The sequence below is a fragment of the Sparus aurata genome, chromosome 8, assembly GCF_900880675.1.
Source record: "Sparus aurata chromosome 8, fSpaAur1.1, whole genome shotgun sequence".
Classification (NCBI taxonomy): Eukaryota; Metazoa; Chordata; class Actinopteri; order Spariformes; family Sparidae; genus Sparus; species Sparus aurata.
In genome coordinates, this window is record NC_044194.1 from 3,538,532 (window position 1) to 3,566,086 (window position 27,555).

The following is a 27,555-nucleotide window of genomic DNA, read 5'->3' on the forward strand; positions in this document are numbered from 1 at the left end:
GCGAGCTTTATTTCACAAAAAGCTGAGTAAACCAAAAAGAAAGAATCTAAAAACAACTATGAGGCGTAAATCCCCAAAATACAAAGTAGAAACACAAAAAGCTAAAACAAAGTATCAACCAAGAAGAGCAAAGTACAACTCAGGAGAAAACATGAGAACAGAAACAAGAAGACACAAGAAGATAGTGAAAGACACGGGAACAGGTTCAGATGAAACACAGGACGAACTGACAAAGACATCAGGGAGCACACAGACTATATACACTCAGTGCTGACTGACAAACAAGACACAGCTGAACACAGAAGAAGGGCAGGAAGTTCACACAGAGGGAGAAACTGAAGAGCAACACACGACACAAGAGGGCAAAACTTCAAAATAAAACAGGAAATCACAGAAACACAAACAGAATCATGACACTGAAAAGTTAATTTCACAACATTTACTTCTGCTCATTATTTCCAGAATCCTCAAAGACTCTTCTAACCATCTGGAGGAAGAAATATTCTGTCTGCTGATGTGGTCAAAAAAACCATTTGAACCTCAAAACTGAAAATGTTCTCATCAGATACAAGATATCAGTATATAATGAAAGATATTGGTCATATTTTGTACAAAACAACACGTTGATATTTTGACTTTGTTTTACAAAAATATCAAAGACATATGTCATTTCTGGTTACATGGAAAAAACGGAGTTACAAAATGAGACAAAGGTTAATAACAAGTTAAAATCATCAGAAATCATCTAACATGACTACAAAATGACAACAAAACAGCTGAGTGATAGATGTACAAAAACATACTAACATCAGCAGACTGTAACACTCCTTTTATAGACCTCACAATGATCCACCGTCATCTTAGACTACAACCTCTCTCACATGTGATCTGATCTCATAACAGCCGATGGTGTTTTTAATCAACACTTCTTATATATACAATGATCAGATCATGAAAAGGTTTGAATATGGCACCAAAATATTTAAGGGATAGTGAAGGCTTACTATTTTTGAAGACTTAATAACAGAAAATGCTGATTATTTTTGAATACTTTGTTTTTGATGATTTAACAGTTCTTAAAAACAAAAAAGTTCATTACATCATATCAATCAGTGATACTGTGACACATGAAACAAAACATCGACAAAAAAAGGTCAAAATGCTTCATCAGAATCTGAAAGAACAATGTACAAAACAAATATAATCAGTAAATATACATTTATTACGTTAAATGATGTGAATCCTTTTGTCGAAAATCAAATGTTTGTTCTACTCAGTGTGATTGACAGGAGAGATGATCAGGGGAGCAGAGTTTTTACCACGATCATTAAGACGTGGGCCGAAGAATGGGTAGAGTTTCTGAGTGAAGCAGCAGCCAGTAAAGGAGTAGATAAGAGCTGCAGCATCAACGTCATAAAAGGAGACCAGACCCTCCTCATAATCCACAAACACCCCCACCTTCTCAGGCAGACTCTTCAGAGAGAGATGGACTAAAGGGAGAGTCCAAGCTTTGTACTCATTTTTATTCCTCGAACATATCATCCAGTAACCATTCTGAGGAGTTGGATTGATGTTTCCCTTCCTGTTGATCGACTCTCTGGCCACTCCTAAACCCCACTCAGTCTTCTCTTTAACTTGAACCTCATAATAAAATCTTCCTGAAGAGAAACTCTGCTTTGCTAAGACACAGGGACAGGGATCAAATCTCTCTGGGTTGTCTGGGAGTTTCTTCTTTACATCACCATGTTTAACTTGTTTTCCATCATCAGACAGGATGAGGTTGGGTTGTGCTGTATCAGGATCAAGTGTCACATCCACTGCATACTGCTGGACCCACTTCAGCTCGACCTTCTTCATCTGTTTACTGAGCGTCTCCTCCAGCTGATTCACAGCTCTCACCACAGTCCCCTCATATGAAGGTGGACGGACGCTGACTCCTGTCCAGTCCTTGGTGGGTGGAGCACAGTTCGGTGATGGGGAGCTTTGGAAGAAGGTGAAGAGGCCATTTTTAGAACTTGAGAGCTGCTTCACCTCAGAGCTTCTCTTCTCCAGCTCAGAGATTTCCTGTTCCAGCTCTTTGATGAAGCCTTCAGCCTGTTTCTCTGTCTCTCTCTGCTTCTCTTTGATGGTGTCGATGAGCTCGGCCTGGCTTCTCTCAACAGACTCCTTCAGAGCGCTGAAGACCTGAACACCAGCTGCTATCTCTCTGTCTGCATCTTTCTTACTGAGCTCCACTGAGCACTTCATCTCCTCAATCTTCAGTCGTCTCTTCTGGATCATCTGCTGAATTTCAGCGTCTCTCTTCCCCAGCTCGGCCTTCTTTCCTTCATATTCTTCTTTCAGAGGAACAACAGAATGTGTCTTGTGGTCTGAAATACTGCAGAGCATGCAGACACACATCTGGTCGGTCTTACAGAACAGCTCCAGCAGTTTATCGTGCTTCATACACATCCTGTCTTCCAGGTTCTCCACAGGGTCGATCAGCTGATGTCTTTTCAGGCCGGACTTTGTCAGATGAGGCTCCAGGTGAGTCTCACAGTAGGAGGCCAGACACACCAGGCAGGACTTCAGGGCCTTCAGGTTGGTTCCAGTGCAGACGTCACAGGGAACTTCTCCTGGTTTGGAAACTTGTTGCTCTGAGCTGCTGCTGCTGCTGGCTTTCTGTTGAGCTGACTGTCTGAACTGAGCAGCCATCTCAGAGATGAACGTGTTGACCTGCAGTTCAGGTCTGGTTTACAGTTGGGACACTGACACTTGTCATTTTTGTCCCAGTGTATAGTGATGCAGGGTTTACAGAAGTTGTGTCCACATGGTGTGCTGACTGGATCAGTGAACACATCCAGACAGATGGAGCACAGAAACTGATCTTCAGTCAGCAGACAGCTGGCAGCAGACATGTTTACAGTCTGACGATGAAACGTAAGAAAAAGAAAGCTGTCATTAGATATCTCTTGATTAAATGTTTCATAAGCTATCACTCATTTAATTTAATGAGAATCATGATGAGCTTTTGGTGTGTCCTGGATACGCCTCTGAGTGGAACTTCCTGTCTGAGTACAGTTCAGGTTTTGTGTTACAGGTAATACCGGTTTCTGAAACGCAGAAAATATTATCAGCTGTATCAGCAAAGACACAGAGCAGAAACAGTCAAATTGAAAGGAAAGGGTTATAACAGTGTAGCCGCGCATCCTCAAAAAGTCTTAAAAACTCTTAAATTCATGTATCTAAAATTAAGGCCTTTGTTGGAGCCAGTTTTGTTGTTTGATATAATATGTTGTGTGTGGGTTCGGTGAGCCACGTAAAGAGTAATGCGCACCAGGGGCACAGACAGGGAATCACAGTGATGATGTCTATATATGGGAGTCACCGGTGCACAGGTGTAGGGAATTGGAATCATGGAAGCACACAGTTTGTCAACCACACTATCGTTTGTGTGTGTTCATCGAGATGTTTTTTTCTGTTATACCGTAACATTAGTCTTTCTGGTTTTCTGGACATGTTGTTTCAGTTTAGTCACTCCTCAGCTGGCTTTCTTAAAATACTTTTTCTCCCCATTCATTAGAACGGCAAACTCATACGTCATGGCAGACCTCTTCTTTTTGCACACCGAAGAGTTGGAAAGTACCTCAAATTTCCTCAGGTGGCAACATAGTGGATAGATTGCCACTACAGCCTTAGAAAGTCTTAAATACTTTCATATTTTGAACATAGGTCTTAAATTACATTTAGTTAGGTCTTAAATATTTACGTTCATTTACCGCTCTGTCGTCGCCTTTTTTGTTTTGGTTTCAGGGAAATGTGTTTGTGAGATTCACAGTCAGCTCCGTGTGTTGTGCTTCTGTCTGAAGTATCCAGGAACCTAAGTGGCATTTTGCCAATAGCCCGGTGGGAATTTATTGCGGCACTCTTCACCAGTTCCGGAAAGACTTAGGCTGCAGAATCTGCTACAACTATGGGAAAGTTTCAATTTAAATTTGTTGGCATGAACATCCCGAATTCAGTTGGTTTAAAGTCGTGAAATAATGAATTTTAGGCACAGTGTGCACTCTGCCAGAGGACCTTCAACTTGGGTACACTCGTTGTGAATGCGCTGGTGTCACACACAAAATCTGAAAAACACCAGTTAGCTTCTAAAAATCTCCAGCGAAGTCACGCTATCACACACTCCTGTACGCCTTTGTCACCAGTTCACGGTCCAAGTTGTGAAGTTCTGCTTGACCCGAACTCTGCGCTGCCTCTACTGTCTCACAGTCGAGCGACATTCAAACCATCTTCGGCTCAACTCCGACTTTGAAAGCGGAGGTGCTTTTCGATTTTGAACACTGTGTGTGTGCGTGCGTGCATGTGCACGCGTGTGTGTGAGTGTGTACACACTCGTATAATAACCCTGGTGTATGTGTGTGTGTACATAATAACTCTATCTATCTATCTATCTATCTAATTCCCAGATAAAAACTAAACTAAAGCTACTTAAAGTGAAACTCTCACCAAAATACAACCTAGGCTTTTTTTGTGAATGTATATGAGTCAAACCTTCATGTATTACAACGAAAGAGGCACTTTAAAGATTTACCGTATTTTGTTTTGAGCTCAAACTTATTTTCAATGGGAGTGCTAGGGCACTTTTACGATAGCATCAAAATCTCCATTTCTAAAACACTAAGAAGGCTTGACACAACATCAAACTTTGCTCGTAGTATCACCAGGGTCTCTACACATGAACAGGAGCATTGAGCATTGTTTGTGTACACAGAGTTTACTAAAAAGAACGTTTTTGAACAACTCACCTTAGCAGTAGCTTGTTCCTCTAGCCGTCGTCACAGCAGCCCAGACGCACTCGGGGATCAACAGGTCTGGGCTGCCGTGAAGACAGCTAAAGGAACAAGCTACTGCTAAGGTGAGCAAAGTTTCATGTTGTGTCGAGCCTTCTTAGTGTTTTAAAAATAGTGACTTGCTCTGTGAATGGCAATAAATTTAGTTTTTTTTAAAAGTAATTCGGGGACTTTATTTTTCCTTACTTTTACCTACTTCGTGTAGGTAGGTCTTAAATTTTGTTCAAAGTGGTCTTAAAAAGTCTTAAAAAGTCTTAAATTTGACTTGCAGATACCCTGTATAAAGTTTCTTACTTCAGTGTTTAACAGCTATATAAGTTGTAAAACAGCCATTTTGTAGCTTTTATACACAATAAAATACACTGTCAGATAACATGAGACACTGTGCTCTGAGCTAGGCTAGTTAGCCTTTAGCAGACTAGTTTATCTGTGTTTGTCTTTGTTATAGTTGAATTGAGCTGCTGTGCTTTACAGTAAAGGTATGTGGTTTAACAAACTCGATTAATATCAGGTATCAAGCATAACGTTTTAATATCAGGAGACAGATCAGTCAAAGTGGGTAAATTAGCTGAAGCTAAAGCTAGCTGTGACTGTATCCTATCCAACTTTATCCAGAGTTCAGTCACTGTGGTTTGATTTGGACCTGTTTTGTAGTTCTGACAAAATGTACATGTACTCACCAGTGTTTGTCAGAGATTCTGCTGCTGTGTTGAGAAAGTTTTCTTCAGAGAGAAACACAGAGACTCGTCTGGACTGCAGCTCTGCTGTTTATCTGATGAATGTTCAGTTTCATTTAATGAATGTAGCTTTAAAGCTGTTATGTTTTTCCAGTGTTGCTCCGCCTCTTTATGCGCTGCAGGTGAGGTTTTGTTGCCTTTCAGGTTCAGCTTGATTACTGCTGTATTTTTGGTCCAAGATTTAGTCTGATATAACACACTGAAGGCTTTTAGGTCACTCTGTGGTAATGGGAGACTTTTCACTTTTATTATGTGTTGTATCAGAGTCAGTACCGCTCCAACACACAACAGAACAAAAGATTTCAGTCCAATACACAAAATAACATTCTTCATCTGTGAATCAGTGGGCTACAGCTCTCTCTTTACAGTCGCTCTTCTTTTCTCATCAAATCTGATATAAGCAATATGTTTTATTATCGAAATGTAACATGAAACATGTACTACTTCATCACTGACCAATATTAACTTGCTATGTAATCACACAGTTGAAAATGGCTTAAATTCCACAACACTGTCACGACAGAAGCTTCACAGCCGAAGCGCCAGTTAGAAATGACCAGATAACTTTTGTTCAGAAGTCTTTATATGTGCACATTTTGACTGATATCTTTATATTTACACACTATTTTAAACAACAGTCTCACAGTGCTGTCCACCATGCAATCCTCCAGATTATCCACCACCACTTACAACAGTCACAGTAGTCTCCTTAACAGCGACATCTTGTGGCCAGATTTGGAAACTGCAGTTTAAACTCTACCAGCCTGAACACATTTCTCATCTGACAAAGGCAAAGTTACACAGATCAGTATATCATGCACATATTTATCTTAATACTGGAAATAGTCTGTGCTATTTCAACCATTCATACATTAGATAGGATCAACTCTGGCAGATTATTTGCAAACACAACATGAATGAAATATCAAGTGTTTCCACTTATAGCAATACACAAGAATGAAAATAGATTGAGTGTGAGATTCAAAACTATCATTGAACTATCATGTTTACAGTTTGAGGACAAAAGAGACACAAAGACAAAAGTATAACAACATTTATTTAGAACATTTCATTGGATGAAACCGAACAATGATTGGTGGAACATTCTGAGAATCATCATGAATGCTGTTGTTATGCTGCCATCACTCCGGGCTGACTTTGAGACCAACAATAACTTATTCTTTTAAATGACTCAATGCTGACGTTTTTTTGTTTTCCAAAACCTTCATGTGGACTTGTGCATATAAGAGAAAATTTAGGTTAGAAAATGAATTTGCCTCATGTAGCATTATTGATGAAGATTAGTGATTTCTCAAGTAAATTACCTGATTTGGTTTTAACTCAGTCTTGAAGAAATATTTAGTCAGGTCTGTGTAGGTCAGTGTACTCCCACCAACACTCCAGTGTTCAGCTCACTGTTCAGTCTGTCATTTCACTTTTCTGCAACTGATCACACTACAGAGAAGCCCCAATATTAAAGTAACAGAGTTAAGAATTTCATTTTCTAATTAATTTTAAAGATCATAAAATTACAATGTGTTGTAAAAAAGTTGAGGACCCACATACAAAACACCAGGGAGGCAGGCAGGATTAAGAACAAAAGTGCAGCTCAAGAGTAAACATGAGGAACAAAAACAACAGAAACATGACACGGGAAGAAATTGGAAGACATGGGAACAGGGTCAGAGGAAACACAGAATGAACTGACAATTCAGGATGCATGTAATATTAGATAAATGAAAATAGTTTTAAATTATAAGATGACTTAACCACATTGATTTGAGTTTGTCTCTTGTTTAATGTGAATCTGAAAACATCCAGATGTTAGACAGATGTAGTGGAGTGAAAAGTCTCACAGCGGTGGATATGTCAAACAGCCTCCAGAAACAGAAACGTTGACAAGGCAAGTTTCATGCTTTTGTATGTGAGTAGATGTACTTACCGTATTTTCCAGACAAGTTGCTCCGGAGTATAAGTCGCATCAGTCAAAAAATGCTTCATGAAGAGGAAAAAAACACAAGTCGCATTTATTTAGAAATTATTTCACAAAATCCAAGAGCAAGAACAGACATTTAATCTGGAAAGGCAAGTTATTTGACAACACAATAGCACACATAAGAACAGGCTTAATAGGTGTATTAATGAAACGTAACAGCTACACAATAGCATAAAAACATAACTGGGAGGCCCAATAAGCTAAATTAACATAACACGCCAACGAGTCCAACAAGCCGGTAAACAAGTTCACCAAGCTCTCGATCTCATTCCACATCACTGAATCCATTGAATTCTTCATCCTCCGTGTCACATCTGAACAACTCCGCCAACTCTGAAGGAAGATGAAGCACCGTCTCCTCTTCTGCAGGGCTGTCATCAGACTCGGCATCAGCTCCAACAATTCCAGCCTTTCTGAATCCCGACAGGATGGTTTTGGTTGCCGTGAAGCTGTGTTCTCCATCCACCATCCATTCCTCCCACAGGCAACTTAAGACTGCCTTAAAGCTCCGATTCACTGAGATGTCGAGTGGCTGGAGTACTTTGGTTAAGCCTCCAGGGATGATTGCAGGTATGGAGTTGCAAGCTGTTATTTTATCTTTGAACTGTGGCGTTATGTGCGTTCACATACTGTCCATCACAAGCAGGGCTTTGCGTCTTTTAAAGAAGCCATCAGGACGCTTAGTGTAGCACTTTGTAAGCCACAAGTTCATCATTTCTTGATCCATCCACCCTTTGTCATTCACGGCCACAACAACTGTGGGAGGGGATTTGTCTTTTGGCATGGTTTTCCGAAAATGACCATCGGTGGCAATTTCTTTCTATCTCTACAACATACCAGCACCACTGTGTAGTATGATTTCTCATGACCAGTTGTCACTATATTCACAATTTTCTGCCCATTCTCTGCGACACTTCGGCCCATGGGGATGTCAAACATGAGGGGGATCTCGCCCATGTTGATAATATGATCCGGTGACATGTTGTGTTCAGTTACCTGCTTTTCTACGAACTCACGGAAACTGTTGACCTTGGCTTGGAAGTCTGCTGGCAGTTTCTGAGACACCGTTGTCCGTGCTCTGATAGAAAGGCGGATGCGTTGCATGAAGCAGTAACATCAAGAAGGCCCGCCTGCAAAGTCACATCTCCTTGGCAACTACCAGGGCGTTGAGACGTAACTGCACCATTGACAAGCCTCTCCCGGCAGCACGTTTTTCAAGCACCCATCTGTTGACTCGTTCCTCAAGCTCTGGCCATCTTGCTTTCAGCCCGCGATTAGCTTTCTTTGATTCTTTAATTCATTATAGTAAGAATAACCTATGCTTTTGCCAGTCCCTCACAAGTTTCTCACTCACTCCAAACTTTCTCTCTGCTGCTCGATTACTGTTTTCGGCTGCATATTTTACTACTTGCAGTTTGTAATCTGCAGAATATGATTTTCTTTTGGGGGCATTTTGTTTGTGTTCAGTCTTTCTCAGGTGTCTTCAAGTTAATGTTTCAGTTAATTTTTTCAGTGGTACAGGAGCACCATATAGTTGCCACGAGCCTAGAGTGCCCTCTCTTGGCTGTAGAGGGTAATGTTTACTCTTTGGTTCTTGGTAAATTATATATATTTTGTTATATAAGTCGCACCTGACGAACTAGCCAAACTATGAAAAAAGGTGTGACTTATAGTCCGGAAATACGGTAGTTACTTCATGTCTGTGACTGTAACATGTAACAACAAAAGTTAAAGTACAATATTTCTAGAGTTAAAGTTCCTGATTTTAGAATGAGCTCAGTGTGTGGCCACAGGCTGCAGTTTGTCATTTACTCCAGCAGAGGGTGTCCTCACATCTCACTTATTCTATATAAAACTAGTTGGACAGGTTAATTACATCATACCAATTAGAGTGACACTGTGACAAATTAAACAACAACATTTACAGAAAAAAAGGGAGAGAAAATGCTTCATCAGAATCTGATAAAACAACGTTCAAAACAAATAATCAGCAAACATACACTTATGTTAAATAATGTGAATCTTTCCGTAGAAAATCAAATGTTTGATCTACTCAGTGTGATCGACAGAAGAGATGATCAGAGGGGCAGAGATCTTACCACCATCGCTAAGAAATGGACTGGAGTATGGGTAGAGTTAGGCTAGAGTTAAGCATAAAGGAGTAGATAGGAACTCACAAGTCCCCGGCTGAGCGCCGCCGTGTTGGAGTTTACCCCGGTGGACGAGAGGGTCGCCTCCCTACGCCTAAGGGCTGGGGGGAAAACTCTGACTGTTGTCTGTGCGTATGCACTGAACGGCAGTTCGGAGTATGCGGCCTTCTTGGAGGTCAGGGCCCCAGCCAAGACTTCTGTAAGACTTCTTATAAGACTTCTGTGCTAGTCACGGTCTGTCTATAATGAACACCATGTTCGAACACAAGGATGCTCATAAGTGTACGTGGTACCAGAGCACCCTAGGTCGAAGGTCGATGATCAATTTTGTGATCGTATCATCTGATCTTCGACCTTGTGTTTTGGACACTCGGGTGAAGTGAGGGGCAGAGCTGTCAACTGATCACCACCTGGTGGTGATTTGGTTTCGGTGGCAGTGGAAATCCCTGGACAGACCTGGAAAGCCCAAACGAGTAGTCCCGGGGGACTCCTGAGGCAGTTTTGGGGTACCAACAGGCCTGAAGGGCAGCAGCCACAGCCGTGGCAGAGGCAAAGCAGCGGGTGTGGGAGGAGTTCGGCGAGGCCATGGATAAGGACTTTCAGGCGGCGCCAAAGCGCTTTTGGAAAAACTGTCCGCCACCTCAGGAGGGGGAAACGGGGAACCATCCAAGCTGTGTACAGCAAGGATGGGACCTTGTTGACTTCGACTGAGGAGGTCATAGGGCGGTGGAAGGAGTACTTTGGTGACCTCCTGGGTCCCACTCAGCCACCCTCTGTAATGGAGACAGAGCTGGAGGATGACGGGGTATCATCGCCGATTTCCCTGGGTGAAGTCACTGTGGTAGTCAAACAACTCCACAGTGGCAAAGCCCCAGGGATCGATGAGATACCACCAGAAATGCTGAAGGCTCTGGGTTTTGAGGGGCTGTCTTGGTTGACATGCCTCTTCAACATTGCGTGGGGGTCGGGGTCGGTGCCGAAGGAGTGGCAAACAGGTGTGGTGGTCCCCCTCTTTAAGAAGGGGGACCAGAGGGTGTGTGCCAATTACAGAGGTATCACACTACTCAGCCTGCCTGGGAAAGTCTTCTCCAAGGTGCTGGAAAGGAGGGTCCGGCCGATTGTCGAACCTCAGATTGAAGAGGAACAATGCGGATTCCGTCCTGGTCGTGGAACAACGGACCAGCTCTTTACTCTGGCAGGGGTCTTGGAGGGGGCCTGGGAGTACAATCTCCCAGTCCACATGTGTTTTGTGGATCTGGAGAAGGCGTACGAGCGGATCCCCCGGGATGTTCTGTTGGAGGTGCTGCGGGAGTATGGGGTGAGGGGGTCCCTTCTCAGGGCCATCCAATCCCTATATTCTCAAAGTGAGAGCTGCGTGCGTATACTCGGAAGTAAGTCGGACTTGTTCCAAGTGGGTGTTGGCCTCCGCCAGGGCTGTGCCTTGTCCCCAATCCTGTTTGTGATAAACATGGACAGGATTTCGAGGCGCAGTCGTGGTATGAAGGGGTTACAGGTCGGTGACCTTCAGATCGCATCACTGCTTTTTGCAGATGATGTGGTCTTGATGGCATCATCGGCTGTAGATTTACAATGCTCACTGGATCAGTTCGCAGGTGAGTGTGAAGCAGCAGGGATGAGGATCAGCACCTCTAAATCTGAGGCCATGGTTCTCAGTAGGAAACCGGTGGATTGCCTACTCCAGGTGGGGAATGTGTCCTTGCCCCAAGTGAAGGAATTCAAGTACCTCTGGGTTTTTTTCACAAGTGAGGGGATGATGGGGCGTGAGATTGACAGGAGAGTCGGAGCAGCGGGTGCGGTGTTGCATGCGCTTCAACGCACGGTTGTGACGAAAAGGGAGCTGAGCCGAAAGGCAAAGCTCTCGATCTACCGGTCAATCTTTGTCCCTACCCTCACCTATGGTCATGAGCGATGGGTCATGACCGAAAGAATGAGATCGCGGGTACAAGCAGCCGAAATGGGTTTTCTTCGCAGGGTGGCTGGGGTCTCCCTAAGAGATAGGGGAAAGAAGCTCAGCCATCCGGGAGGGACTCGGAGTAGAGCCGCTGCTCCTCTGCGTGGAAAGGAGCCAGTTGAGGTGGTTCGGGCATCTGATGAGGATGCCACCAGGGCGCCTTCCTAGGGAGGTGTTCCTGGCACGTCCAACTGGGAGGAGAGCTAGGGGTAGACCGAGGACCAGGTAGAGGGATTAGGGGAGAAAATTAAATGCACCATGCTGTCACTGTGGATTGGAAAGTTAACATAATCAGATTTTTAGGGGTCATGTCATCAGATCACATGATGGATTACATGACGTCCCTGAATGGGTGGAGATTTTGAAGATTATGAACAAAATGTATGTGATATTAGTAAAATGTAATTAGTTTTAAATGACAAGATAATGCAACAATGGTGAGTTGAGTTTATTTCTTGTTTAATGTAAAATGTGAATCTGCAAACAGCAAATACAGATGCTAGACGAATGTAGTGGAGTAAAAAGTACAATATTTCTTCTCACAGTGGTAGAAAAGTAAAACAGCCTCCAGAAAGTATGGCAAGTTAAGTTTTGTGCTTCTGTATATGAGTAAATGTACTCAGTTACTTTGTTTGTGACTGTAACATTTCAGTGTGTATCTGTTCCAAACACTTTACAGTCTGTGAGTGTGAAAATTTCACTAAAAGCTGAGTAAACCAAAAACCAAGAATCCAAAAACATTCAAGAGGTGTACATCCCAAAAATACAAAGTAGAAACACAAAAAGCTGTAAGTATCAACCAAGAGGAGCAAAGTACAACTGAAACATGACACAAGAAGATGGTGGAAGACACAGGAACGGGTTCAGAGGAAACACAGGACAAACTGACAAAGTCATCAGGGAGCACACAGACTTTATACACACAGTGCTGATGGCCAAACAAGACACAGCTGAACACAGAAGAAGGGCAGGAAGTTCACACAAAGGGAGAAACTGAAGAGCGACACACGATGGCAAAACTTCAACATAAAACTAGCGGTGGGACTCGATTAAAAAAAATTGATCAATTAATTAGAGGCTTTGTAATTCATTAATTAGTTTTAAATGACAAGATAATGCAACAACAGGACAGACTAATGGTGGGTTCTGCTCTGTAGAGGCTCAAGGCCCTGTTAGGCCCCACATTTGGAGAAGCACTTTTGGATTCTGTTTGGAGCAGTGCCTCAAGGCTGATCCACACCCCTTCTCGCTCTCCATTGGGTAGACACTTTAAGTCCTTGAAGCGTGGTTCAAGTACTGTACTCAACTTGAGGTATTCATGGTTGAGTGTAGGGGTGGGGGAAAAAATCGATTCACATAAGAATCGTGATTCTAATCATCAGCAATTCTGAATCGATTCATAAACCTAAAAAATAGATTTTTTTATTAACGTTTCCCCGTCTCTCTGTGCGCCCCCACAGGCTTACGTACAGCATTGCAGCAAGCTTGGGGAAAGAAAGACGCGAATTTGTCTTCAAAATAAGAGCTTTACATTTCACCCCATTGGAGTTTAAAACTGGGTTCTTAGGGGGGGTCTTCTAATTTGAAAGTAGCGACCGTTCCTAGCTCACGCTACAACAACAAGCTAACAGCGAAGACAGCTTCAGAGACCGAGGAGACGCTAGCATCTCCTGGATCTCAGCAGCTGTCCAGTTGCTCATCTTGACGTCCGCGGATGAAGTGATGGACTGACTGCTGTGATCAGCTGTGTCCTGGTTTTAAAACTCCCCGGCTGTGGGTCGCACAACAGCGCAGGTCATCTACACCTCCGCCCATCTCACGCAATTTCCGGCATAACGATGTCTCAGATTTAGATCGGAATGGAGTTGGATAAAAGTGTACCCACCGAGGTGGCAAATTGGTGGACCAGGACAGACCCCCAATTTACCGGCTTCTGTCTAAATGACTGGGCTTGCTGCCCAGTATAAAAGCGGCTATTAACTATGCAAACAAGGGCAGCCATGTACTGCAGGCACAATCTCAAACAGAAGTGCACAAAAAGAAGGTGCAGGTCATAACATCCACACACAGTGTAGCCAGCACCTTCCTTCCGAGCAGAGAGACAGCAACTTTTTCAAAACCCATATTCATCTAGTCAAAACACACTCTTTTAGGGCTTGCTTTTTTCATTCTGCAGCAGATTGTGCTATTAAAGTTGTGCTGTTGCGCATTTCATGAGAGAATTTCTCATTTCTTATATAGCATAATGTGACCATAGATAGATGTTACCTTTTGTCTTAAGTTTGCCTTTGTGTGATTACATCATTGGAATCAGTTTATTTAAAAATCTTATACAAACTGTATTGTTTTGATGCCATAATTTGCCTTAACACACTATGCATTGTATCAATTTTTGAATCGAGAATCAGTTGAATCGAGAATCAGTTGAATCGAGAATCGGTTGAATTGAGAATCGATTTTGAATCGAATCGTGACCCTAAGAATCGGAATTGAATCGAATCGTGAGACAACTAAAGATTCACATCCCTAGTTGAGTGTTGCCTGACGTTGGGATAGATCCTTTGAGAAAGCAATCTTGAACCTCACCATGTAGGCTGGGTCCTCATCAGAGACCTCCATGGTGCAGTCCAGGTGATGGAGAGCAGGTAACACCACGGAACATGAGACATAAGTCTCACCTCCAAGAAACTCATATGTGCAATGAATAGTTACAGAAAGGATTATTTTTCATTACTGTACAAATCCAATTAAATAGAATGATTTTTTCCTTTTTTTAAATCTTAATCTTAAAAACAATAGTCAATTCAAATGTCAATTCATGGTGTATGTGAGTTTTTACCTGCATGGTTCAAGGATGGTCGCAAGCCTCTGTAGTTTGTCCCACTCCGTTGTAGTTAGCATGGTTAGCTTGTGCTTCTGCTTGCAAAGTGTAGCTTCACAGCCTCTTGGTTCTTCGGGAGACGAGAGATCATATACAGCGTCAAATTCCACCTTGTGGAAACGTCCTGTATAAGTGGCTCGCTTTTTTGGCCAAGTGCTGTTTGCCCCTGGTGTAGTTCCTCTGTATTAGCAGGGCTGTGTTTAAAATGACCCTCTATTTGCGATATTTTGCCAGCGTATCATTAAACCCGCTGTCACTAAGGCAAACAGTGATGGTTCTTTGCAAAATGTGAGCAACACATGGCATATGCACAAATGGGAGCTGTCTAGCTGCGGCAATCATGGTTCAGACTCTGCCTGTTCCAATTGTGGTGACCTTTGGTTGAACTCCCCGAACTTCTGCCACAGAGAGATGTGCACAGTTTTCAGCATAGTGCCTGGTGGCCATCTTCTGCACGTTTAGGGTGAAAGACTTAAGATGCCATTCCCTGTCAGTGACGTCCATAATGTGTGTAGTCACACCAACGTAATTTGTATTGCTTACCGAGGTCCAATGATCCCCAGTCACAGCAACACATTCGGCTTTCTCCAATAAATCCACTTTCGCTTGCTTTTCAGTATCATAAAGCTGATGAATTTTGTGTGTAATTGCCTCTCTGCATGGCAATTCACAAGTTGGGTCAGATGACGCTATCTGTAACACCGCTTCTAGCCCCTGATCTTCTACCACCGAGAGTGGCCGACAGTCCACTGCAGTCCACTTCGCAAGTGCATTTGTTAATTTGTCAGTCGTGGACTTACTAATTTTGGCTCTGAACCCTGTCATCTTGTCGAGTATGGATTGGCGACACTGCCTGCTCAAACTAGGAGCGTTGTCTGTGTTAGCTGCAACATGTTTGGCATTGAGGTGGTAGCGGAGGCTGGAAGTGCTCTGGTGATAGGCAAATTATTTCTTGCACAATTTGCATTTGCATTTGGTGGTTTTTCAAAACAAAAATTTCCGCCCACCGAACACAGCAACGACTTCTCATAGGTTTCCATTTCTCGTGTAGTGTCCTGTGCATCAGTATTAGGGGTTTGCCGGTAACTGTTTGCAACGAGCAACGTTCCGCTTTGTTTGGAGTGCAAAAATAAATTAAGTTAAAATGCGTTATTTTTTTGTCGTGTTATTTTTTTCTGTAATTAATTAATTGTAATTAACGATTGAAGTCCCAGCCCTACATAAAATAGGAAATCACAGAAACACAAACAAGATCAGGACACTGAAAAGATCATTTCACAGCATTTACTTCTAACCATCTGGATGAAGAAATATTCTGTCTGCTGATCTGGTTAAAAAACACTTTTGACCTCAAACCTTAAAAATTGTTATCATCAGATACAAGATATCAGTATATAATTAAAGATATTGATCATATTTTGTACAAAACAACACATTGATATTTTGACTATGTAAAAATATCAAGAACATATGTCATTTCTGGTTACATGGAAAAAAACAGAGTTACAAAGTGAGGGAAAAGGTTAATAACGAGTTATCAGAAATCATCTAATAGGACTACAAAATGACAACAAAACAGTTGAGTGGAAGATACAAAAACATACTAACATCAGCAGACTAACACTCTCATATGTGATCTGATCTGATAACAGCTGATGGTGTTCTTAATCAAATCAATCAAAAAACAAATTTTAATCAGTTGAGAGGAGAGATGATCAGAGGAGCAGAGTTTTTACCACCAGCATTAAAACATGGACCGAAGTATGGGTAGAGTTTCTGAGTGAAGCAGCAGCCAGTAAAGGAGTAGATAAGAGCTGCAGCATCAACGTCATAAAAGGAGACCAGACCCTCCTCATAATCCACAAACACCCCCACCTTCTTAGGATGACACTTAAGGGAGAGACGGACTGAAGGATAAGCAGGAGCTTTGTACTCATTTTTATTCCTCAACCATATCGTCCAGTAACCATTCTGAGGAGACAGTGTGATTTGTCCCTTCCTGTTGATCGACTCTCTGGCCACTCCTAAAGTCCAGTCAGTCTTCTCTTTAACTTGAACCTCATAGTAAAATCTTCCTGAAGAGAAACTCTGCTTTGCTAAGACATTAGCACATTTATCAAATCTCTCTGGGTTGTCTGGAAGATTCTTCTTTACATCATTATCAGATACTTGTTTTCCATCATCAGACAGGATGAGTTTGGGATGTGCTGTATCAGGATCGAGTGTCACATCTACTGCATACTGCTGGACCCTCTTCAGCTCGGCCTCAAACAGCTTCTTCATCTGTTTACTGAGCGTCTCCTCCAACTGATTCACAGCTCTCACCACAGTCCCCTCATATGAAGGTGGACGGACGCAGACTCCTGTCCAGTACTTGGTGGGTGGAGCAGTGTTCAGGGATGGGGAGCCTTGGAAGTGGACGAAGATGTTCTCTTTAGAACCTGAGAGCTCCTTCACCTCAGAGCTTCTCCTCTCCAGTTCAGAGATTTCCTGTTCCAGCTCTTTGATGAAGCCTTCAGCCTGTTTCTCTGTCTCTCTCTGCTTCTCTTTGATGGTGTCGATGAGCTCGGCCTGGCTTCTCTCAACAGACTCCTTCAGAGCGCTGAAGACCTGAACACCAGCTGCTATTTCTCTGTCTGCATCTTTCTTACTGAGCTCCACTGAGCGCTTCATCTCCTGAATCTTCAGTCGTCTCTTCTGGATCATCTGCTGAATTTCAGCATCTGTCTTCCCCAGCTCGGCCTTCTTTCCTTCATATCCTTCTTCCAGAGGAACAACATCATGTGTCTTGTGGTCTGAATAGGAGCAGAGCATGCAGACACACATCTGGTCGGTCTTACAGAACAGCTCCATCAGTTTATCGTGCTTCGTACACATCCTGCCTTCCAGGTTCTCCACAGGGTCGATCAGCTGATGTCTTTTCAGCTGTTTAGCTGTCAGGTGAGGCTCCAGGTGAGTCTCACAGTAGGAGACCAGACACACCAGGCAGGACTTCAGGGCCTTCAGTTTGGTTCCAGTGCAGAGACGTCACAGGGAACTTCTCCTGGTTTGGAAACTTGTTGCTCTGAGCTGCTGCTGCTGGCTTTCTGTTGAGCTGACTGTCTAAGCTGAGCAGCCATCTCAGAGATTAAAGTATTGACCCGCAGCTTCGGTCTAATGCTGAAAACTCTCTTTACAGTTGGGACACTGACACTTGTCATTTTTATCCCAGTGTTTAGTGATGCAGGTTTTACAGAAGTTGTGTCCACATGGTATGGCGACTGGATCAGTGAACACATCCAGACAGATGGAGCACAGAAACTGATCTTCAGTCAGCAGACAGCTGGCAGCAGACATGTTTACAGTCTGAGGATAAAAAGTGAGGGAAAGAAAACTGTGATTAGATATCTCTCAATTAATTGTTCAATAAACTATTACTAGTGGAATATAAGAAGTCATAATGATTGATAAAAAATGTTTGATAAAAAGGTGTCCTGGATTTACCTCTGAGTGGAACGTAATGTCTGAGTACAGTTCAGGTTTTGAGTTACAGTTAATACCGGCTTCTAAAACACAGTAATTATTATCATATGTACAAAGACACAGAGCAGAAACAGTAAAGTTGAAAAGACAGTGTTATAATTTTGAGTCTTGTTTAACAGCTATATAAGTTGTAAAACAGCCATTTTGTGTCTTTTGGAAACAATAAAATACACTGTCAGATAACATGAGACACTGTGCTCTGAGCTAGGCTAGTTAGCCTTTAGCAGACTAGTTTATCTGTGTTTGTCTTTGTTATGGCTGGATTGAGCTGCTGTGCTTTACAGTAAAGGTATGTGGTTTAACAAACTCAATTAATATCAAGAATCAAGCATGATGTTTTAATATCAGGAGACTGATCAACGTGGGTAAATTAGCTAAAGCTAAAGCTAGTTGCGACTGTGTCCTATCTAACTTTTATCCAGAGTTCAGTCACTGTGGTTTGATGTCGACCTGTTTTGTAGTTCTGACTAAATGTACATGTTGAAATTGGCCGTGTACTCACCAGTGTTTGTCAGAGATTCTGCTGTTGTGTTGAGAAAGTTTTCTTCAGAGAGAAACACAGAGACTCGTCTGGACTGCAGCTCTGCTGTTACTCTCATGAATGTTTAGTTTCATTTAATGAATATGGTATTAAAGCTGTTTTTCCAGTGTTGCTCCACCTCTTTCTGCTCTGCAGGTGAGGTTTTGTTGCATTTCAGGTTCAACTTGATCACTGATGTACTTTTGGTCCAAGATTTATTCTGATGCAACACACTGAAGGCCTTCAGGGCACTCTCTGGTTACAGTAGACTTGTTACATCATGATATTTTTATTTTGGCTTGTATCAGAGTCAGTACCGCTCTAACACAAAACAGAACAAAAGATTTCAGTCCAATACACAAAAAAAATTCTTCATCTGTGAGTCAGTGGGCTACAGCTCTCTCTTTACACTCTCTCTTATTTTCTCATCAAAGCTGATGTAAACAGTGTGTTATTATCGGAATGTAACATGAAACATGTACTATTTCATTACTAGAAAGCCGGCACTGTGGCTTCTAATGAGGCGTGGCATACATGCCATGATGATGACGTCTGTGTGTTTTTTCTAGGTGTTTCCCAGGTGTCCTCCTGTTTATCCAAACACCCAGACAGTTCATAATCATATGGATGCTGTAATAATGTGGTGTGATTGAGGTCCTGACCCACCAAACATCCTGGAAAGTGATGAAGTTACATTTTTCTCTCTCAATTACATAATTACATAATCGCCATCAGTAAACAGGATGCTGTCTGACTCTGTCATTCGCGGGGAGGGAGGCTGTTTTCTGGGGGAAAGCCCACCAAAGTCTCGGCAGCAGGACAGTTGCCAAAGACAGTTACAGTTACCACGTTACTTTTGTTCCGTCATGGAGCATTGCTTTGTGGGACATTTCTCTATATTTATTTGAGTGAAGGACCTGTGTAGTTATCCAGGCTTTCCACCAGAAAACTTGCTAAGCCTGGTGGTAGGTTGGAAGGGCGGCCCACCCTCGGCGAAGCACAGGAGCCTGACACAGGCCAGAAACTGACTGATGGCAGTGCCTTATAGGTAACAGATTCATGACATAGTAGACTTTCGAGTGGTTTCATACTGCCTTGCATTAAATCAATGTTAAAAGTGGACTGGAAATTTGAAAAAATGACTGTAATAATCAATGTAACGATTTTATGAGACCTATAATTGGTCCCCCTGTCAATCTCTAAGAAGGAGTAATATGACACATAACATTTATAGTATTTTGAAAACTTTGTCAACATCACAAAATATATATTTCAATAATTACCTGAAGTTTAGAGAAGTAATCACAGCCAAGCAGCTTGGCAAAATCCAGCAAGGCTCCATAATTTGTACTGGTGGGCAATTTCGTGCTTTAGGAGACAGTAAAGGCATTTAAAACCACCAATTATGGCTTCATGCTCCATATTAATCACTGTCTCAAATGCTGCAGCGATAGACAAGCCTACAACATAAAAACAGTGCAAGCTAACTGTTGGATATTTCATGATAGATATTTCATTATAATCCGTGACATATATTTACATTTGAAAAAATGTGGCATTGTTTACATTTGCTTCTGCTTTTTTTGATTTGATTTATTGCTGGATCAAAAACACATACAACAGTAATCCAAAAGGATGACATGCAAAAGTATAACACTTATTTCCAGCATGGTCCTTGGTGTTACACATAAAACAACTAAACAAGATGCAGACACAACACAGAACACAAAGAAATAAGAAAAGCAAATCTAAAATATCAGTAACCATCCCCTTGTTCCATAAAAACTGTCAGGCTTCACAAAATGGCAGGCAGGAACCCAATAGCACGACACAAAAACAGTTCAGGTGCAAAAATAGGTTTTAATACCAAGCGAAGGTCAAACCAGGTAATCAGTCAGCGAAGCAAACAAATCCAGAAGGAGCAGGCAAAAGGGAGAGTCCAAAGTCCAAAAGGGCAGGTCAAATCACGAACAGGCAGGATCAGAATCAAATAATGGAACGCTGGAGAGCTAGGTCAACACACTAGACAATCTGGCAAAGAACTGAGGGAAAAGGATCTGTGCAAATACTGAGGGGCTGATTAGCTGATGAGGAGCAGGTGAGTATGGGGGTGGAGCAGGCCGGGTGGATCAAACCAACAGGTAATGCAGAGCAGGGGGGAGTGGCAGGGTCTGAAATGACATGAGAGTTAGTGTGGAGAAAACAGGAAACAGACAGATGAAAAACTAAAGTCTGGCTGAAGTTGTGACAGAACCCCCCCTACAAGGGATGGCTCCTGATGTCCCACCAGGCTGGTCAGGGTGGTTGAGATGAGGTCAGAGTCCAAGATGTTACGAGCCGGAACCCATGAGTGCTCCTCAGGGCCATAACCCTCCCAATCGACGAGGTATTGAAGACCCCTTCCCCGCCATCGTGACTTGATGAGACGATGAACAGAGTAAGCAGGACCCCCCTCAATGAGCCGGGGGGGTGGCGGGGGTCTGGAGGAGGGCTGAAGCTGGCTATCCTTAACGGGTTTGACCTTGGAGACATGGAAGATGGGATGAACCCTCATGGAGCGAGGGAGGCGGAGACGGACTGCAGCAGGGTTGATGACCTTACTGATGGAGAACGGGCCCACAAACCTTGGGGCCAACTTCCTAGACTCTACCCGGAGTGGGAGATCATGTGTGGACAGCCAAACCTTCTGACCAGGAATGTAGCGGGGTGCAGGGGTCCGATGGCGGTTGGCATTTCTCTGGTACCGGTTGGACGAACGCAGGAGAGCAGAACGGGCCCGCAACCAGGTGCGCCGACAGCGCTGGACAAACGCCTGGACAGACGGGACACTGGCCTCTTGCTCCTGCTCAGGGAACAGTGGAGGTTGATATCCCCGAGAGCACTGGAAAGGAGAAAGCCCCGTTGCAGAGCTTGGAAGTGTATTGTGAGCATACTCAACCCAGAGAAGCTGCTTGGACCAGGAGGACGGGTTCTGGGACGTGATGCAACGCAAGGCAGTCTCCATTTCCTGGTTCATCTGTTCAGTCTGTCCGTTTGATTGAGGATGGAAACCAGAGGATAGACTGACAGTGGCTCCCAACAGCTGGCAAAACTCTGTCCAGAAACGAGAAGTGAACTTTGGCCCCCGGTCTGAGACAATGTCACAGGGGATGCTGTGCAAACGGAAAACATGATGCAACATAAGTTCAGCAGTTTCTTTGGCAGATGGTAGTTTGGGCAATGGAACAAACTGAGCAGATTTAGAAAACCTGTCCACAATAGTGAGAATGGTCTCTGAGGGAGGCAGTCCGGTGACAAAGTCGAGTGAGACGTGGGACCATGGACGATGAGGAATAGGCAGTGGCTGAAGAAGGCCGGAAGGGGCATGGCGAGCGGTCTTGTGCTGAGAGCAAATCTGGCAGGCAGCGATAAACTCCTTGGTGTCCTCTTCCATGGAAGCCCACCAGAAACGTTGCTTCAGCAGAGCTAGGGTGCGCCTAACTCCCGGGTGACAGGCAAGGCAAGAAGAATGTCCCCACTGGAGGACCTGAGAGCGAAGATTCACAGGCACATACAGACGATTATCAGGGCAAGCACTGGGAGCCGGGTGGTCGGCCTGAGACTGTTTTACCTTGTCCACAATGTCCCAGGTAACTGCGCCGATGACCACCTTAGTGGGGAGAATACTGTCAGGTTGTGTGGGACCGTTGTCAGACTGGAACTGGCGGGACAGGGCATCTGGTTTGACGTTCCTCGAACCTGGGCGATAAGACAGGGTAAAATCAAAACAATTAAAGAATAACGCCCATCTGGCCTGACGGGAGTTCAACCGTTTGGCTGACCGGATGTACTCCAGGTTTTTGTGGTCTGTCTACACCACAAACGGATGCTTCGCCCCCTCCAACCAGTGTCTCCACTCCTCGAGAGCCATCTTGACAGCCAATTGCTCTCGATTTCCAACATCATAATTCCTTTCTGCTGGGGACAATTTACGGGAGAAGAAAGCACATGGATGTAACTTTTGATCCTCTACTGACCGCTGAGACAGGACTAGTATATCCACCGAGTGTGCACTTAACAGGCTTAACAGGCTATTGTAAGGCTCATGGCTCATGACAGGCTGTAACATGGACATGTACATTATGAACAGAAACGCGAAAATGCTGGAATACGTTTCCGTCTCCGCCAGTGAGGGAGTAAGCGCACGCCCGACGGATTGACTAGTTTGGTGTAGCTACCGGAAGACACGGATGTCAACAAACAGGTAAGTAGCTCCTTGCACAAACACACTGTTTTAACTACTTTTTTATTCATTTTGAGTCATACACGCTACAGTGCTGTGTGCTAAGGTGTCTGCTGATGTTGCATAACTTTTGGTGTGAGATGTGGAGCATGTTAAGACGCTTAAAACACAGTGTAAAGTTCTGGCCCCATGCTGTTAGCGTTCAATGCTAAGTCTGCGTTCACGGAGCTCTGTAATGGTTTGACCAAATGTCTTTGCGTCTTCGGTACTGGCAAGTCAAGGGTAGTTTGAGCAATGAAGCTGCATGTTTAAATCGACCGAAGTTCTCCTTTAAGTCCGAGCAAACTTTCAGATAAGTTTATGAAACAGTATTATTTACCGTTATCAACCGGGAGTTTATACGAGTGTTTGCTTATTTTGTTAAGAGTGTAACCGAGCGTGTTTTAGAAGTGAGGGCTCGTTCCTGCCGCTAACCGAAAACAACAATGGTAATGTTTGCTAGCAGTTAGCATGCCAGTTGCTAAACAGGAGGCATCAGAGGAGATTGGACATTGGACGTGTCCAGGAGCTGTTTCAGGATGAAGGAGTCGGTGCAGGCCGAAGCATCAGGACAGAACCGAGCCTCGGGGCGGGTTTCTGGTCATGTCGCTGCCTCTGGGAAAATGTTCTGGAGGAAATTGCTGGATTGCTTTTCCTGGTTCTGGTGTGAGTATCCTGACCTGCAGGTTCAAGGTGGATTTCTATATGAGGTCCAGGATGCCTCCATCACAGGTACCAACAGAAACACTACATAAACCCAAAGCATTACTATTCTAAAGGTTTCTGATGTTTGTGTATTTCTGTTATGAGGTGATTCAAAACAGAAGGTGCTTTTCATGCTGATGATGTTCATATTGAATAAGAACTATAGTTACAGTTAAAGTAAACTCCATGGGAACATGAATGCTCAATAACAGTATAGTTGCAATTAATAAACTAACCAGGCCTCTCTGCAATTAAGCCAGAGTCATTTTCAATGTGTTAATTATTGTAAAACATCCCAAATTATACATTTCTGTAGCTCTCATCAGTTCACTCCCATGCAGTCTGATACATAATAGAGGTATTCATGAAAATTATAGAGCAGATTTGAGTGAGAGGGCGTCATCAGGAAGTGGGAGAACTTTCTCCAAGCTAATTTTTGCTTGCAGGCCGACCTGAACACGGTTCTGGAAGCAGAATTTCATAAGGCTTCTATCCAAGAAATCACCAGAAAAGTGTCATCATACGAGTTCATATGCTGCAGAACATCTTCAAAGTCTTAATACTGACAACTACACTGTGTTAATGAGATAAAAGACGAATTTGTCCTGACAGGAATATTCAATGTTTGATGTCGTCTCAAATGATCATCTTTCATCTTAAAATGTCAACTTTAGTCTTGAAGTGCATACTGAAAATAATAAAACTTCCCCCTGATATTTTTTTCTCCCCCCTGGCCCTAATACTCTTCTGTATGCTTCAGCATCAGACTGTAGTTCTTTATTAAGAGCAGGTCTTTGTGTGAACACAGGCTGCAGTTTGTTATGAACTCCACTAGAGGGCGTCCTCACATCTCACTTATTCTCTACAAACCAGTTGGACAGGTTTAGTTCACATCAGCTGCTCAAACCTTCAATAACACAACATCATCTTACACTACAACCTCTCTCACACGTGATCTGATCTGAGAACAGCTGATGGTGTTTTTAATCACATGATTTGGTCGTCATTAGAAACATCAGCTGCTGAAAACAATGAAAAACAAATTCACTGATTAAGGCAGGAAAAAATCTTTATATTACTTTTCATCATTTTAAAAACAAAATGAGAGAAAATTAAATTACGTTTGTCTTATCCATAAAATGTTCTTCAGCACTTTGTGTCAGTATGCAACACTTCTTAATGATCAGAACATAAAAAATTAAGTTTAAATTTGGCACCCACATATCTACAGAACAGAAAATGAATTATTTTTTTGAATATTTTAACAGGTCTTAGAAAAATAAAGTACATTACATGATATCAACCAGAGAGATACTGTGAGACATTAATAAAAAACACTGACATAAAAGAGGGGAGAAAAAATGCTTCCCCAGCTCGGCCTTCTTTCCTTCATATTCTTCTTTCAGAGGAACAACAGAATGTCCCTGGTGGTCTAAAACAGAGCAGAGCATGCAGACACACATCTGGTCGGTCTTACAGAACAGCTCCAGCAGTTTATCGTGCTTCGTACACATCCTGTCTTCCAGGTTCTCCACAGGGTCGATCAGCTGATGTCTTTTCAGGCCTGATGTTGTCAGATGAGGCTCCAGGTGAGTCTCACAGTAGGAGACCAGACACACCAGGCAGGACTTCAGGGCCTTCAGTTTGGTTCCAGTGCAGACGTCACAGGGAACTTCTCCTGGTTTGGAAACTTGTTGCTCTGAGCTGCTGCTGCTGGCTTTCTGTTGAGCTGACTGTCTGAACTGAGCAGCCATCTCAGAGATGAACGTGTTGACCTGCAGTTCAGGTCTGGTGTTAAAGACCTCCTTACAGTTGGGACACTGACATGGGACATTAATATCCCAGTGTTTAGTGATGCAGGTTTTACAGAAGTTGTGTCCACATGGTATGGTGACTGGATCAGTGAACACATCCAGACAGATGGAGCACAGAAACTGATCTTCAGTCAGCAGACAGCTGGCAGCAGACATGTTTACAGTCTGAAGAGAACAAAATTGGGGAGAAAAAACAAACAAAAGTGCAATTAGATATCTTATAATTGACTAAAAAACTATGATAAATGGAATAGAAAAACGTCACCCTCAATCATCATATTGGACCCAACTGAGGGCCAAATATTAGAGATATTAATATTATATAAGAGAATGGCTCCACTCAAATAACTCAGGACTTCTTTGGACGAAGATGATTTCTGAATGTATGAGTATGTATGACGGTCGCTTATCAAGTGACAAGCTGAACCGAGCAACAGGCTGTAACAGAGCGCGTTTTCTCATGCTGTTACCAAAGTTAGCTCTCTCTCCACAGAGCTGTGTCATCGTAGCTACAATCACTGGGTCACAACTCTGCACAAGACCCATCAAAAGAATTACGCATTAAATCCCTAAAAGACGCAGTAAACTCACTATCGACAGGGAGCATTGTATTTTTTCCCCTGCTAATGCTCATGAGTCCTGCGATGTGTTTGGCTGAGAGAGATTCATGAAGTCTTGAACAGTGAATTGCAGTTTAATGTAATGTAACAGTTATAGTTTACAGATAAATAGAAACATATGAAAGCACAAAAGCTTAGTGTTCATTTAAAGTCAGCCTCAGAAAGTCAAAACTGTGAGAAAAGTTTTTTCTAGTTATTCGATAAAAAGTCATAATTAGGAGAAGTAGAAATTCAATTACTTGATAAATGTTGACTTTCTATCTCACAATCGTGACTTTTTAATTGAATTACTAGGACTTATCTTTCAAATATGACTTTTTATCTCTTAATTATGACTTTTACCTCATATTTTTTAAAATGTTCTCTCATATTTATAACGTTTATCTCATCACTAGATCTTTTAAAATCTAATTATGACTTTTATTTAATCATCTTATATTTTTCTCTCACATTTTCAACTTTTTCTCTAATAATTAAAACTTTTTTTAATCAAATAACTAGCACTTATTTCCTAATTGTTACCTTTTATCTCAATTATAACCAACCAAATAACATCGCAAGCCTTTTGGTTCCTGAATTTAAACCGTTCCAGAAACACAATGTGATCCCTGTGTTACTGTAACAACACACACTGAATAATATAATAATATTCCTGTAGTATTCCTGTTGTTTAGATCATCCATAGAGGTAATACAGTGTTAAAGTAGCCCAAACATTTAGAGTTCCAGATGATTATTGAGTTTAACAGATTAATCTTTAGCTAGTATCTATCTTTATCATTTGTTTTAATGTAGCAGTTGAGGCAGTAAAGCTAAAGATGAATCACTTTCTGTATCCAAAGAGCTTTAGTGTAATGACAGAGAGCTGGAAGTATTTAATCAGTATTGTATTGTGTGACTGTCTAAAAAGTGACTTTTCCAGCCTGATGATGAAACAGAGAATCAGACACGATCAGTGTGGAGAAGGAAAAAGATGGAGGCTGCTCTGGACTGTGCTTCAGTTTTAACGTTTCAGTGTTAGTCCTGTCTGAGTAGAACTGAGGTTTACAGGTAAGACGAACTGTTTGGAAACACGGTAAGAACTATGTGCTGTTACTCACCTGAGAATCTGCTGTTTCACTGACAAACACTCTACGTTTTCTTTCTGTAGAGACACACTTGTCTGGACTGCAGCTCTGTCATGTCCGTCCACCGCAGAATTATCCCGCCTTTATTATTTCACTTCGCAGTTTTGAATTAAACTTACGAACACGGACATTGTTGTTAGCTAGCAGAGGAGGTCGTAACAGAGCTGAACAGAACCGAGCCGAGCCGAGCCAGGGAGACCGCGATACTGTTGTGTTTTGCTTCCGGGATAGTGATGGCGATTGTTGTTGTTTTTTTCCCCCAAAACTTTATTAACACTTGGTAAAGCGACGAAGACACGCCCCTTTCCGGTTTCCCCCATGTAAGCTTATTTCCGAAAAATAAAAAAATTATATACTTTTTTTTTTATCCCGCTTGACTTTTGTCATTGGTCATACATGTGATGTTTGTCTATTTAAAA

General features: G+C 42.6%; 1 protein-coding gene across 1 annotated transcript; it reads right to left on the minus strand.

Moving 5' to 3' along the window:
• Positions 1-1,290: 1,290 nt before the first annotated feature.
• LOC115586556 (uncharacterized) lies at positions 1,291-27,379 on the minus strand (the record flags this gene model as incomplete). Its single annotated transcript, XM_030425700.1, is given in 11 exon segments — positions 1,291-2,732; positions 2,735-2,906; positions 8,403-8,643; positions 14,527-14,638; positions 16,305-17,363; positions 18,928-18,931; positions 20,898-22,136; positions 22,221-22,348; positions 22,495-22,567; positions 25,235-25,555; positions 27,110-27,379. Coding segments are annotated over 10 exon segments (4,782 nt in total), but the record flags the coding sequence as incomplete, so codon positions are not given.
• Between the last annotated feature and the right edge of the window lie 176 nt (positions 27,380-27,555).